Source organism: Polyodon spathula, chromosome 3 (assembly GCF_017654505.1).
Source record: "Polyodon spathula isolate WHYD16114869_AA chromosome 3, ASM1765450v1, whole genome shotgun sequence".
Lineage (NCBI taxonomy): Eukaryota > Metazoa > Chordata > Actinopteri > Acipenseriformes > Polyodontidae > Polyodon > Polyodon spathula.
In genome coordinates this window covers 88276793-88291033 of record NC_054536.1, presented here as the reverse complement: position 1 = coordinate 88291033, position 14241 = coordinate 88276793, and the positions used below count along the sequence as shown (strand labels likewise).

The 14241-nt window shown below is 36.4% G+C and overlaps 1 protein-coding gene across 2 annotated transcripts in view; it reads left to right on the top strand.

Annotated features, from left to right (window-relative positions):
• The window catches only part of crppa (CDP-L-ribitol pyrophosphorylase A), a 64405-nt gene that overhangs the window by 26790 nt on the left and 23374 nt on the right, over positions 1-14241 (top strand). For both annotated transcript variants that reach the window (XM_041246278.1, XM_041246279.1), the window contains exons 7-9: positions 4173-4267; positions 8150-8236; positions 9559-9651. In XM_041246278.1, the coding sequence (XP_041102212.1) occupies positions 4173-4267; positions 8150-8236; positions 9559-9651 (275 nt within the window). The remainder of the gene's footprint in view (positions 1-4172; positions 4268-8149; positions 8237-9558; positions 9652-14241) is intronic.

The following is a 14241-nucleotide window of genomic DNA, read 5'->3' as shown; positions in this document are numbered from 1 at the left end:
ATTATTATTATTATGTGGTTCTCCATGGTGCCTTTTCTGTGTTGTGGTGGTGGAATAATAATTTCATATTTGTATTGAATTATATTTTTTTCAATATGTTTGTCACATTGATAGTAAATGGTATCATAGAAAGTATGCAACACTGCCAAGCGGCAAAACAGTTATTTATTTGTAAAGCATACTGTTGGTGTGCACACATATTTAAATAACACATTTATTTTGACTGTTTTTTGTTCCACTTAATTTATATTAAAATACCCACACAGCTATCAATAAAATGCATCTACATTTAAACTGTACAGGGATATAATTGTGTCCTATGAAGTACAGAATTTAGTATGTTAAATAGTACTAACCCTTATTGAACTCTTTCAGTGACCCACATGTCATGCTGTACATTCTGAACACGATAATTGTTTTGATTTTACAACAACTACAACAACATTTTATTTTATACTCCTAACCTTCTAGCAGTTTCAGAATACATTTCACATGCATGTTCATAACCAATAAAGTAATTTCCCTGATATCAATACAGATATGATTTTACAATTTATCCATGACCGTACCAGTAGATTTCACAAATAAAACAGCCAGCACACAAATTAAAATACTTATCCTTGGGGTGACCATTATATCTCGGTTTGGCTCCTAGATATATGACAGAAAACGAATGTTGTGTGTTAAAAGGGTCTCCTTCAGTCTGGCATGTGTTTACGCAGGGTATGACAGGGGTCCATTTTAGGACACGTGTTCAGCATTTTTAATAAACAATCTGCCAAAACATCTGAAGTAAAACCAGATGGAGACGGAATGTATTGCAGCAATCATCAAGTGAGGAATAATTACTATGTTTTATAGTTGCTGTTTTCTTTTTGTTTTGTTTTTTGGAAAGGGGTGTAGATTATTAGTCAGCGATTAGCTTTGTACTGTAGCTTTTTCTAAAATAATCTTTGATATGAGTACCGGTAAGCATGGTCTGCTAGTCATGTTTACTCAGACTTCTTGGCAATTGAAAAACTGTCAAATGCCAACCTACAGTATTTTCCTTCGTTATTTACATTCTGACATTTGTTGTTTGATTTACTTTTTATAACCCTGCCTTATATAATTACGGTTAAAGCACCTTTTTGCCTCAGAAGGGCTCTGAACACGTCCAGTAGAGCAAGTACACCATTAACCTGTCCCTTTGCTAAACTCTAACTGTGATGTTTAATACCTCTACTGTTACTCTTCAAGGAAGATTTCAATGGTAAAAAAAAAAAAAAAAAAAAAGCTTTTTCTAGGTACAGTACATGCTGACTAGACATACCGCTTGGCTGAATAGCTGAAGAGCTTGTAATTAGTATTTCATCTATTGTTATTAAAAGTTAGTTTCCTGGATTAGGCTGGGGTTTTTTTTTGGTGGGATTTTTTTTGTTTTAGTCGGTCCAATTTTCATATTTCCAGAATGTGATTGCTAAACTAGTTTGTGTTCTTAGTAGCATGAGGTATTAGAATTATGTGGATGATATCACAACCACATATGGCAGTCTTCAAAGAAAATATTTTAACCCCAAAATGACAATCAAATACAGCTGATAAAGACCCACAAAAGATCATGGTTGTAATAATTTTAACAAACCATTATTGATATTTCAAAAATGTTATGAAGAAACAAACATGCTCCTCTGTCAATCTGGCGCCATGCTTCCTCTGGTAACAATATAGTTTTGAAGTATGGCCCCTTTGCTTGATGTGATCAAATCTTCCTCCTTCCAAGCATCTAATGTTGCATTTACAAACAACTCGCTTGTTTTCAATTACAGCCCGATCGATCTTCAATACATTTTTGTGTTTCTAGTTCTGTATTCTATTTTGTTTGTAGGTGTATGAGTATAGAAGTATACAGAAGTGTGCAATGCACGATTCAAATTCGACAAAAAATACAGTACATTTGTGTTATGTAGCATGAACTATTTCAGCTTGGTACTGTATAGACAGCTAGTTGTAGTGGTCTTGCTGGTGTCAAATAGGTGTGTTTTAAGGAAAGTTGCTTTCACTAAATGACGTCTCTGCTGCAGTTGCCATGGTTGTTTTTTGGTTTAGGTCAAGAAGCTGAGCGATGAAAGGAAGTGAGGCACGCTTCTCTTCTAAAGAGAGCCCTTTAAGGGGCTTCAGAGGCAAATTCATTTCTATTGTGTGTTCTTTTTCTTTTGAATGTAATAGCAGGAGATTAAAATGAAGTGAAATTATGAAAGTAGACACATGACTGAATCCAGTAACCTTACTGCAAATATTTCTCGTATAGTTCATAGAATTTAAAAAATGACAGGTAAATGTAAACTTATTCAAACAAAACTTGCTTATTAAAACATCATATGATCTACCTTTTTATCAGATTGAAAACACATTGGACAGTGACGGAGGGCTTACATTTTTTGGCTGTGTGTTTTGCTTACAGTATGTGAACCAAGTTGAGCTGTGTTGGTCTTGGCAGTCTGTGGTAATGTTACTAGACTCGGTACGTCTGGGCATGCACAGCAGGCCTGGGTGGGCTCAGTGGGTCTTGCAACATGAACACAACAGATCTTTGTTAAAAAAGTAGACGACACTGCATTTGTTTACAAATCTATTACCAAGCAAAAAGGCAGCCAGAATATTAAAGCCGTACAACCAGTCTAATAGAAATCAGGATTGGACACTCTGGCGTTCCACAAATTAGCTCTTTAAACAAGAGACTGATGGAAAGGTAAAAGGAAAACACTGTTTTAGGTATTGTTGAATATTGCAGTTGTTTCCTGAGGTTTTTCGTGTTGTTGCAGGAATAGAAAAATTTCAAACTAAAAATACATATACAAACTCTTCTGCAAGTGTTGTCGTCAATTATATCATAAAAAGTGTTTATAAAGCTAAGCCAGATTTTTATTTTTTTTTTACATTTGTTATCTTGTATTCATTTTTCTTTAAATGATCAGTATTTTAGTGCCCAGCAGACTATATTAATGTTGTTATAGTTGGTATCCTAGATGTATGTCTGTCTTCAGCACTCGTCGTAGTGTAAGTGCCGGGATTGTTTCTTGCAGGACATCAGAGGTTAACAGCGGTTTGGAATCATGTTCAGTTCCACGTTCAACTCAACGATTAGTCCTTCATAGTTAAAATGAAAAAAAAAATTGAAACTGTATAGAATTTTGGTTTAGAGATTTGGCAATTTATTAGAATTGTGATTAGAAATCCTTTGCATACATGTTAAACTGTATTTTAAAGAAACAAACACACTGGAACAAGCAAACAGGGCACAAGGGCCAAAATAAAAGGTTTAAACAAAAGATTGAACAGTTGTAGGTGGGGCATTTACCTTCACTACAAAGTAATGCAAACTCAGTGTAAACACTCACCTGTAAACTCTTCGAAATAAATGATTTTTACTTTTTGTACATGTGGCCACTCCCCAATTAGCATCAATGACCTAACTGGGGAATGGCCACACCTGTGATTGCTGGCAGGGACAGATTTAACCCCATCCCTGCCAACCTCACACACACACTATTTACAGCAGCAGGGCTTCAGCCCTGCCTCACATGCATTTTTGTGTGTCAGTTTTACTTCAGGTTTACCAACCAGTCTCTGAAGTTTTCCACCCGACATAAGGGATGTAACAATACATTTGCTAGTAGTTTTGTAGATGCCTCCTGATTAGTTAAGCAGCTGTTCTTGGAATGAATGCTATCTAGGCCATGTGTTTTCCAATTGGCTATACATTATGGTGATGCTATTCTTCAAATCATTATATACTAAATGGAAATGACTGATCTCTTTGTGATGAAAAAAATTGATTCAACATGTTTATGCCTTTATTACTTGTCATGAAGTTTAAGAACCTGAATTACTGTTTTCATGTTATAAGTTTGGGACACAAGGATCACCTGTATTTAAATGAGATCATTTTATAGGTGGTGACCGTAGGTTAATTGTTTTATTATATATAAATGACTCCTGTGTAATTGCATGCATACACAATGTATGTCAGAAATCGATTTGTTGTTTGAAACACATTCCTCTTTTCTCTGACCAAACAGAGTAAAAAGGCACACCATCATTTGGATGTATAAATAAATAGCTGTAGTGTGTGCAGTTTTATGCTGTTGCTTCTGTTTGTAAAATCTAAATCTCCAAATGTTCTGTTTCAGAAAGCCTTTCCCAGAAGGCCTGTGTTATCACAGGTGTAGAGCAAGATGCAGTCCAGTTAGCTCACTGCCTTGAGAAGACATTCACACAGCTCAAGGTAAAGTATCTCTCTAAAGTCAATGACGAAATCAACGTTATATAAACAGTTTGTAATAACCATTCCACATACTGTTCTTATTAGGACTGAAGTCATTGTATTTTGTGTCTTGCTCTTAATTGTACTGTAATTTTTTGTATACAACTGTAAGTCGTCCCGGGTAAGTGTGCCTACTAAGAAATAAATAATAATAATAACAATAATAATAATAATAATAATAATAACATATTGTAATAACTGCGTCCAACCTGGGTGGCCTACACTGGAGACATCTATAGCCATTTTTTTCTAATTAAGCTTAGAAATGTCTTGCTTTCTTCATTTTCTGATGTCTTATAGTATCTGTTGTTAGGCTGAATAACTAAATCTTAAACTAAACAGAAGGCCATTTTACTGTAAAACAAACATAAATAAAATAATTAGAGGTGAACAAGTATTTTCTATTGCTGGTATTTACCATTTCAGCCATTTTTAGCTGCTTGATGCAAATACTCTTGCTGGTCTAAACTGCAGTATGATCCGAACCATGCTGATTAACTGCTTTAGAAACAAAAACGTAAAACTCGACCATACGAACCATGACATGATAATAACTCTAAACAAATCACTAATCTGAACAGGATCCTGCCTCAACAGTGTTTACTGTAAAGACTAGAAAATAAGGTCAAATGTATAAGAAACTAAGCCTTTTGACAAGTAACTTCATAAGTGCTTTGATCAATGCTACAGTGCACAGCACACCACCGTATCGCTACACATGTGGAACTTCCTGAAATGACCCTACCTGTAATTGTGTGCATAATACAGGGGGTATTAGTATGATAATTTTCAAAATTACACTCCCAGGGATGCTTTATTTTGTTCTCAAGCTATTCTATTGATAATTGTGTTGGGTTTTTAAAAGCTACAGCAATTTGAGTTATCATTGATTATTCTAAATATTACTCTGTGTTTAATGTTGAAGTTGTATATACATAAAATAGCATGCACATCCTTAGGGCTGGTTGTAACACAGACTTCCAAAAGTACTTAGCTGCATTTACAGTAGAATACATTTTACAAATGTGTGCTTTTTTATTAATTTGGTAGTTGGTGTCAGCTGCCATCCTGAAAAAATCCAAAAAATGATATTAAAAATCCTTACATTGCAGCCAGTTAAAAATGCCCTAAAAACAAAACTAAAGCAAAAAAAAAAAAACATGACTGCCAAGTATCTGAATAATTGGTTGATTCTTATCTAGAAATCAGAATGGTTAATTTGCAACCATTTTCTGCAATTTAATGTTAATTGGCCTCAAATCCATAAGCAATTGGGACTCATGACCGCATAGGTTTTCATCTTTAGAATCAGCTGAACATACATTAAGGATGCACATCTTGTTTATTTATGCATATATAAATATATTTATAATATCTAATTACTAATACTAGATCTTAGCTAGATTTCTCCCTTTGCAAATATAAAGTTGTAGATGAAGGACCATGTAAATAATAGTAGCTTCAGTAGGTTTTTCTTTTTATAGACACTTGCTGGCTTTGTGAATTTCCCACAGTGTCATGCCACAATAAACAGGGTAATGTGCTTCACCTAAATACGTCTTTTAATATTCTGTTACACAGTTTCAACATTTGTGGGGGTTATTTTCAAAGGAGATCCTCTGGAGCAGTGGTTATCAATCGGTCGGCTCAACACTGGTGGTCTGCTGGCTCCCTTCAAGTGGTCCGTGGAAAGGTTACATAATTATGGAAGCAACAGCATAGTTATAGATCCCATTGCAAACCCAGAATTTGGGACCTTAAAAAGAAAATGCATACATGGAGAAGATCTCTAAGTTAGAAAAAGATCAAAACTCTCCGTCATATATCATTTTGGAGTGTCTAAAATGTGTTCTTTACTAGGGATTTGTTTATTTATTTATTTTTAAAAAATTAAATAAAATATTAAATAAAAATGTTATGTATAACGAAAAAGCACAGAATCAGAAGCACTTCGTGGTCTTTGGCATCAACCTCATCCTCTTCTCACTAGCGACTCAGCAGCAGCCCTAGGGGTTTGCTGCCACATGTCCAGGGCCCTTATTCAAGGAGTCAACTGGATTACTGCCGATCAAGCACCATGGACATCTGGGTGCCCACCAAAATACAGCTTGGCTACTCGCTCCAGTTCAAACAGGGCCCTAACCCCCTTTAAGGGAGTGCTTACGACTTCTGTCTCCAACCCTCATGGCCCTGGTGGTGTTCCAAGAGGTGAACACCCTGTTACATAGCAGGGCTATTCAGGTAATAGACCCCTCCGACCTGGAGTTGGGGTTTTATTCCAGGTGATTCCTGATGCCGAAAAGGGACGGCGGCCTACGGCCCATTCTTGACCTCAGACAGCTCAATCTGTTCTTGAGGCGCAGGAAGTTCAAGATACTGACAATGAAACAGCTCTTGCGGTCTGTCAGACCGGGCGACTAGTTCACTATGGTGGACCTGAAAGACACCTAGTTCCATGTCCCAGTAAGACCCAGCCACAGGAAATATCTGCGGTTCTCCTTTCAAGGGACTTCTTCCGTGTTGTACCGCTTGACCTTTCTCTAGCCCCTCACACCTTTTCAAAGGCTACAAGGCATCAGAGTGCTCAGCTACCTGGACGACTGGCTCATATGTGCTGAGTCTCCAGTGCAGGCAATAGCACACACGGAACTGGTGACCGCTCACCTTGACAGGCTCAGCTAGCTGGTACCGTCAACCTGGGAACCTGCTTGAACTCGAGCAGCATGATCGCCACTCTGTCAGAGGATAGAATCAAGAGGCTCCACACGTGCCTGAGGTTGTTTTAGCCCGGCGTGTCACGGGAGGTCGTCACCTTCCAGGGGCTTCTGGGCCTGATCCCAGCATCCCAGACTCTTACATTGGGTCTTCTCCTCATGCGCCCTCTCCAAGCATGGTTCAGTCACAAGGTGAATCACCCCCTCTTGCAACCACATATCCGCCTGTCGGTGTCCCGATACTGTATGGAGGCCCTCTCGTGATGGAAACAGCCAGCTCATTTGCCTCCGTTGAACTGGCTCATTGTCCCCTCTGGTTCTCCATTCTGGGGAACAGGCCCACTAGGAGTCGACGCCCTTGCACACAAGTGGCCGAGGACTCTCATTATGTAATGGAATACATTGCGTAATTGAAAGGAAACGTTAGGTTATTGTCATAAACCTGGTTCACAGAAATAGAAATGTATCCATTACAATTCTTTGGTTGCTGTGTACATTCTATGCAGTAGGCTGAATAAAATGTATGGTTCTGAGCGCTGTCCTGCACTCATTTTTGTCTCCTGTGGGCGTGGAGACCGGCGTGCTGATGTCACGGGCGTAATATGCAGCTTTGGTAGACTGTTCACTTGAATCTGGCATAATAGGTTAACCCATTGTGTAATGGATATATTTCTGTTTCAGGGAACCAGGGTTATTACAATAACCTAACGTTGTACCTCTTTTACCTACAGCTCCCAAAATCATGTTTGTTTGTTTTATATTGTACTAATTAAACAAGCGATTGGTAAATAAGAATGTGCCCTCATGTTTGCATTTGCGTTTTGACAAATTTTTCCGCTGGTTTGGTACAATTTTCAATTTTGTTTATATAGCGTTTGCTAACACAGTTTAATCGGAAGTATTATTTTGGTGGGTAAAACCACTTAAATGCTCATTACTTACTCATTTAGAACCGCAGAAAATTATGCATGAATGTGAGCTGCTGGCGGATAAAACAGAGAAGACAGGCAGATATTTGTTTAATGGATTAACAGGTGGAGAAATTCTGTGGATTTTGCCATTTCCAACGAAAATGAAAACCCGGGCCGTGCTCCAAATAAATATTATTTGTTGTTTTACTTATTCACAGGTGGAAGTCATGTCAACACCAGTCGGTGAAGTGTCCTGCATTCAGACTATTTCAGCGAAAGAGTATCGCAATATTATTTATGTCATTGTAAGTAAAGAAAAAAGTACAGTACTGTGTATACATGTTCTTATGTAGAGAACTTACCGGATTCAACCATCATCAATTGTTTACATATTTATTACAATGTTGTAACAGTTACTGGTAGATTATTGTGTTTCCTCATATTCAAGAAAATTACTATTTACAAATTTGCCCCTTGCATGGAAATATTGGAATGCCAGGATTGGTGCTGTCTTGGTATTCTGGCGTTGATGGTGCAAACCTTCTTTTCATTCTTTGTTTGTGGTCAAGACTGTTTAAGAGCTGTAGTAGGTGACATTGCCGTTTCTGAATTAATGAGTGTAAGGTTGTGAAACAAAGAATTAGTGTAGATACAGGAACAGTCAGAAAACCAATGTTGACAACAAAAGCCAGTGCTTTATTCTGGCAACTGTAGTTTGAACTGTAATTTCTGACAGACAAACAGTGTAAAAAAGTGTTCGTTAAGATGTTTAGATATTTGCCCCAGCACTACTTTTAGGTAAAGATCGAGAATCATTTACTATAAACCCTGAATACTTATTTTCTTAATAGAATTAAACTGAGTGTTGTTTAAATAGTAGCACTGCAAAATAAAATGCCAGTTTCTTTGTTTTTTTCTATTTACAAAGGAATTATAGATAGTTATAAATAATCCAAATAAAGCACTCAACATTTGTACTATTATTATTATTATTATTATTATTATTATTATTATTATTATTATTATTATTATTATAACAACAATCCTTATACTTTTGATTTCTGATTGTACTTCCTGAAGCCTTATTAAGCACTGGTAATATTGGTAATGTTCATTTAAGAGTGTAGTCGATTGGCTAGCACAGCGTTATGGTAAAACAAGTCTCTAACACAACATTCTTCTTTAGGATTAGATTACTGGTATTGTACGAGAGTGTGGACTTTTTATTGGTGAAACTTGAATATAAAGAGGCAGAATAAATCCCCTGACTCCGGAATATAAATGCCAGTTGTGCAATCCGTTCTCACTACTCTTGGTGGTTATGTACTGTAAAGTTTGTTGGAAGCTTCCTGTTAATAGACAGAGGGACAGTTTTTATTTCTGTTACCTGTTTATGTTTAACCCTTTGTGGACCCTTGTGTTCCTCTCAAATAAATGTTACAGCTTGTGTGTGTTCTCTTAGAAGCCTGCATTGTATCTATGCTTATGACGTGCATAAGTAAGCATTTCATTTCATAAGTATATAAATACCTATACGTATATGCTTTGTATAATCACAAATACATGTTTTAAATTAACTGTTGCAGCCCTCTTGAGTTACAGCGTGACTGTTTTATTTCCCCCTCAGGTCAATGACACTGACCTTCAGGAAATAAAACAAATTGTGGAATCAATTGGGAATACCAGTCTACCAATACTGTATCCTGTTGTTCTGATCATGGTAAGAAGATTGCATGTTATCTAATACTTCCACAATTTCAGAAATGTGAAATTATGTGAGCATTTAGTAGTTTGGCCAGTGTCACATTGGAGATTTGCAAAACTGTCATAAGATGTATTCCATAAGGACAGGAAGGTTTAATAGATGAAATTAACAATGAAACTGGGCATTGGACATGCAGGGGAAGGTAAAAACTACAACAGAATAACAAATTAAACAAAAATGTTTACTGCAAATATAGTCTAAAGAAAATTGTTTCAGCCATTCCATGCAGAGCAAAGCTGATTACTCATTTTCTAAGAGTTATCTGTGACAGATATTTTTACAATCTTACTTGATCAGTCTGTGATTATGTGTTCCCTCGAGCGTTGTTTTTTCTTTGCAGTTCCCAGTAGCTAGCACATATTATATTCTCTATAAACACAAAGTACCACAAAGGGGCACCTTATGTCACGGTGGCTCAGGATGTTATAATGATGCTAAAGGAGATGGAAATCCAGTCAGCATGCTGAACTGTTCTACCTCACCCACCAAGGCAATTTTGTTTTCATTTTACACTAACTTAGCAAAAAATCCAAAATAAAATAAAAGATAATCCCCTAGTCTACAATGCAAATATATATATATATATATATATATATATATATATATATATATATATATATATATATATATATATATATATATATATATATATGTGTGTGTGTGTCACGTAACATTTCATGTGATCCACTTGACCTATATAAACGAAGTGAGGATTGTGTGCAATTGTTGAGCAAATGGAAAAGCTATACATTTTCTGACTTCAAAGGGGGCTTCATAGTAGGTGCCCAGGCAAATGGCCTATCCCTCAGTACAGTGGCTGTATTGACTAACAGTTTCCCCGGTGTTCTTGTAATGTCAGTGTTTGAGTGAACCTCTGCTGGAATGAACAAATACAGTCCTGAGGCTGCAGGCATGCAACTCATTGTGACATGCAACACAAGTGCTACAGTGTACCAAATTACAGAACCCTTCAGCGCTGCACAAGACACACCTGCTTCCACTGAAACTGGGCCATGAGCAACACAGGGAGCTAAGCTAGTAAGGCTCTGATATTTGGGTAGCCAGGGTACAATTTGAGGTACAGTTGAGCATCTTAGTAATTGTCTATTCTTTGTCTATAGGTTTAAACTTCTTACGCTAGATAGCGTCCTTTTTTCATCTTAAATCCTTTGATTCTACATGCGTGAAGTGTATTCGTACAAGGATATATAAGTAAGCCAGTAAAGTCCCTGGAATGTGGAGACTTTGCTGCTTTCCAAATAGAGGTTTGTTCTGACCCAGCTCCTGTTTGTGTCCTGGTCAGTTTACCTTGAGCTTCAATTTCCGTTCCCACACTAGATTTTTTAAAATCACTTTATAAAAGTAAATAATGAAATACTTTTGACTTCAAATAGCATGCATGTTTATACATTTTGAATAAACTCAGTATTTGTTAATGGACAATTGCACACATCATAAAAAATGTCAGTTTTCTGTTTCTATTCCAGTGATTTCATTCCTGATTTAGATTTACTTTAGATAAAACAAATTACCATCAAATACATTTCTTATATATGTTATACTTACAGAATCCCATAAAAAAGAAACATGTTTCTGGGGGGAAAACTAAAGAACATCAGGTTAAAATGCACTTAAACTGCAATTGTATTACATTCTATAGGTTATTTTTCCAAAAAAAACAAAACATTTTGGTTTGTTTCCAGAATACCTCCCCAAGAGCTCCATGATAGTCTATCACCATGCACTTTGTTAAAAATTGTTCTTGGCCTCCAGTTGAGCACATATTAGGAATGTGACCCACGTGCCTCTTTTTCACCTTAGAAATATTGCTAAAGTAAGATGCTTTCTTTCGCTGCAGGATGCTGAGAGATTGATGCATGCCTTTGTGTCGTCTAGGCTTGATTATTGCAATGCCCTGTTTTCAGGTATCCCAAAATGTTTTATCCCAATTGCAGCTTGTACAAAATGCTGCAGCCAGGGTTCTAATATGACAAAAAAATGAACAAAGAAAATTTCCATTCTGCAGCCCTACATTAGCTCCTGTTGAGTCTAGGATTGATTTTAAGGTCCTATAAAGCCCTGATTGGTCTGGCTCCGTCATCCTTTAGGGATCTTTTAGTCCCTTATATTGCTGGGTGGCCTCTCGGATCCCAAGGTGCTGGTCTGCTTACTGTCCCAAGGGCTTTTAAGAATAACACAGGTGGTAGCGCTCTCCCTGGCTCTGTAAGAGAGGCCTCAACTGTTCCAATTTTTAAGTCAGGATTGAAAACTAATTTTTATCATCTACAGTTCCATTTTAATCTGGCTTGTTTTTGTCTTAGTGTCCCAGAGTTTTAATTCTGTTTTTATGGTTTTTATGGTTTTTGCAGTTTATTGTTGTTTTTAACTGTCGTTTTCTGTTAAGTGCCTTGAGATGGCTCTGCCATAAAAGGTGCTATATAAATAGTTTGATTTGATTCAGTAAACTGCTCTAGAATTTGTTTGAGATGGGTTTGACTCTCTGCCATCTATGATTGAAAGAATGTGTTCTGTCTGTCTGTGTATTTTTTTAAACAAGTATAAACACAGGTAACAGCAAGAAGAAACCCAAGCATTTTATTTAAAAAAAAAAAAAGAGAAAAATAAAAAATCTGCTTTGAAAAAATACCAGGAACAGTCAGTTACAAGGATTTGTCATTTTCATAAAGAAAAACACAGTTGGCATGCTCTGTGTCTGGGCACAAATCATGTGAGAATGGGTACTTTAGTTAATCCAGGCATATACAGTGTGTATATATAAGGCTATCAAACGATTAAAAACATTCATCTCGATTAATCATGCGATTAAAAAAAAAAAAGAATCTAGATTAGTGCACTTTTAATCGCATTTTTAAACAACAATGAAGTACAACTTTAATTAAAGATGTTTAAGAAAACAACAAATCCCCTTTAAATAAACGTTGTGTTTAGAAAGAGTTCATTATGAAGTAAAGAAAGTACCAAGAAAGTACCATCCCAGCTCTCTTCCAAGTTGCTCTTTATTTCATTTAATAGAGCATTCCCATAGGCCTCCACTGCTGTCTGAAGATTCATGAGTCTACAGCATTCTACCTTAGATAAATACTGTAGCAACTTGCCTTGAACAAACTTGATAGACAACCTTGCCAAGGCTAGTGTTAGTATCTAAACAATCAAAACAGTGTTTTAAAATGAGGCTCAGTAGCCCAGTGGAGCTCTCGATATGGTTTCTTTTAAAAATGTTCATTTACTAAAGTTATCATCATCTAATTAACACATTTAATAAGGTTTTGTTATTGTCAAAAAGAAGTCTCTGACTTTATTCCACAAGTGTAGCATTATCAGGTGCTGATGGGGTCTGCAAAAACCAGTTTTCAAAAAGTGTTCACCCCTTTCTGAAAATATTAAATGTTTAATATGCATTCTTTTGTTTGTTAGACAGACGTGGCTTGACATATGATTTTGCAGTTTAAATACGGTGAAAACAATAGTCATAATATGAAAAAAATAATCCATTTTTAGAAGTGTTCGCTGTTTCTTCTAAAATTGTAATTTCTAAATAACAAGGCGAGAACATTACGAACGTTAAACTCGCTTGAAGTTTAATGTTTGAGGTCACTATCCTCCTAAATTGCTTTCCACGACCCCCTTGCAAATGAGGCCACGGTCTCAATAGGTTAACTTCCTGCATAAAGAATACATACAAAAATAAAGAATCAATGACGTGTATCTTGTACATGTAATTTACAGATTTCATGTTCATTCAATAAAAAAAATATTTTATTAAAAGTTTGTTTGTAACTTGATGCCCATTTTTATACCCTGAAATTATTTGCAGATTGATCTTTAAAATATGTTCTGGAACTGTGCATTTGCTCAAAGCACATTTCGCAATTTGAGTATATTAAGAAGCTTCATTCTTTGCTTGTTTGATATTTTCCATTTTGCAATTTGAGCAACATAATTTGTAAATGCTCAAATCACGAAATGGTTATTTTCATCGGTGATTGACCGAATACTGACTCCTGAATTTAAAATACCTTTGTCCCTGAGCCTGCAAGATGTTTAAATTGTACTGCCACTTTTTGCAACCACTGAACTCTTCCCTGAAAGTAGACTGGACAGAGGCTGTCCATCAAACAGGTCTGATGGATAGCTGTTAATAGCCACAACATCTGTCCGTGCTCTTCAGACTGCTCTGGTGCACCAACTGAATCACAACATGTTTTTTGGTAGCCAGTTTACTGTACTATATATTCTATTCCAGTACTGGACAATAGTTTACACAGCCAGCCACATTTGAGAAGTTTGGCAAATTTCCAAAATTTTGTATCTGTGATGAGTTTTACATATTTTTTTTGGACTTCCTAAGAGAACATACAGAAAGGGTTGTGTTAAGTGACTGGCCTTTAGTGCATCAACACCCTATACATGATTTCCCCAAGGCAGCATACCTGCTTTCACTGCTCTTTGTCTTAATCAACAACACAGTGAATGCTTTCTCAAAACAGGTAACTCCCTTTGCTAATGATATGTAGAGTGATGGAT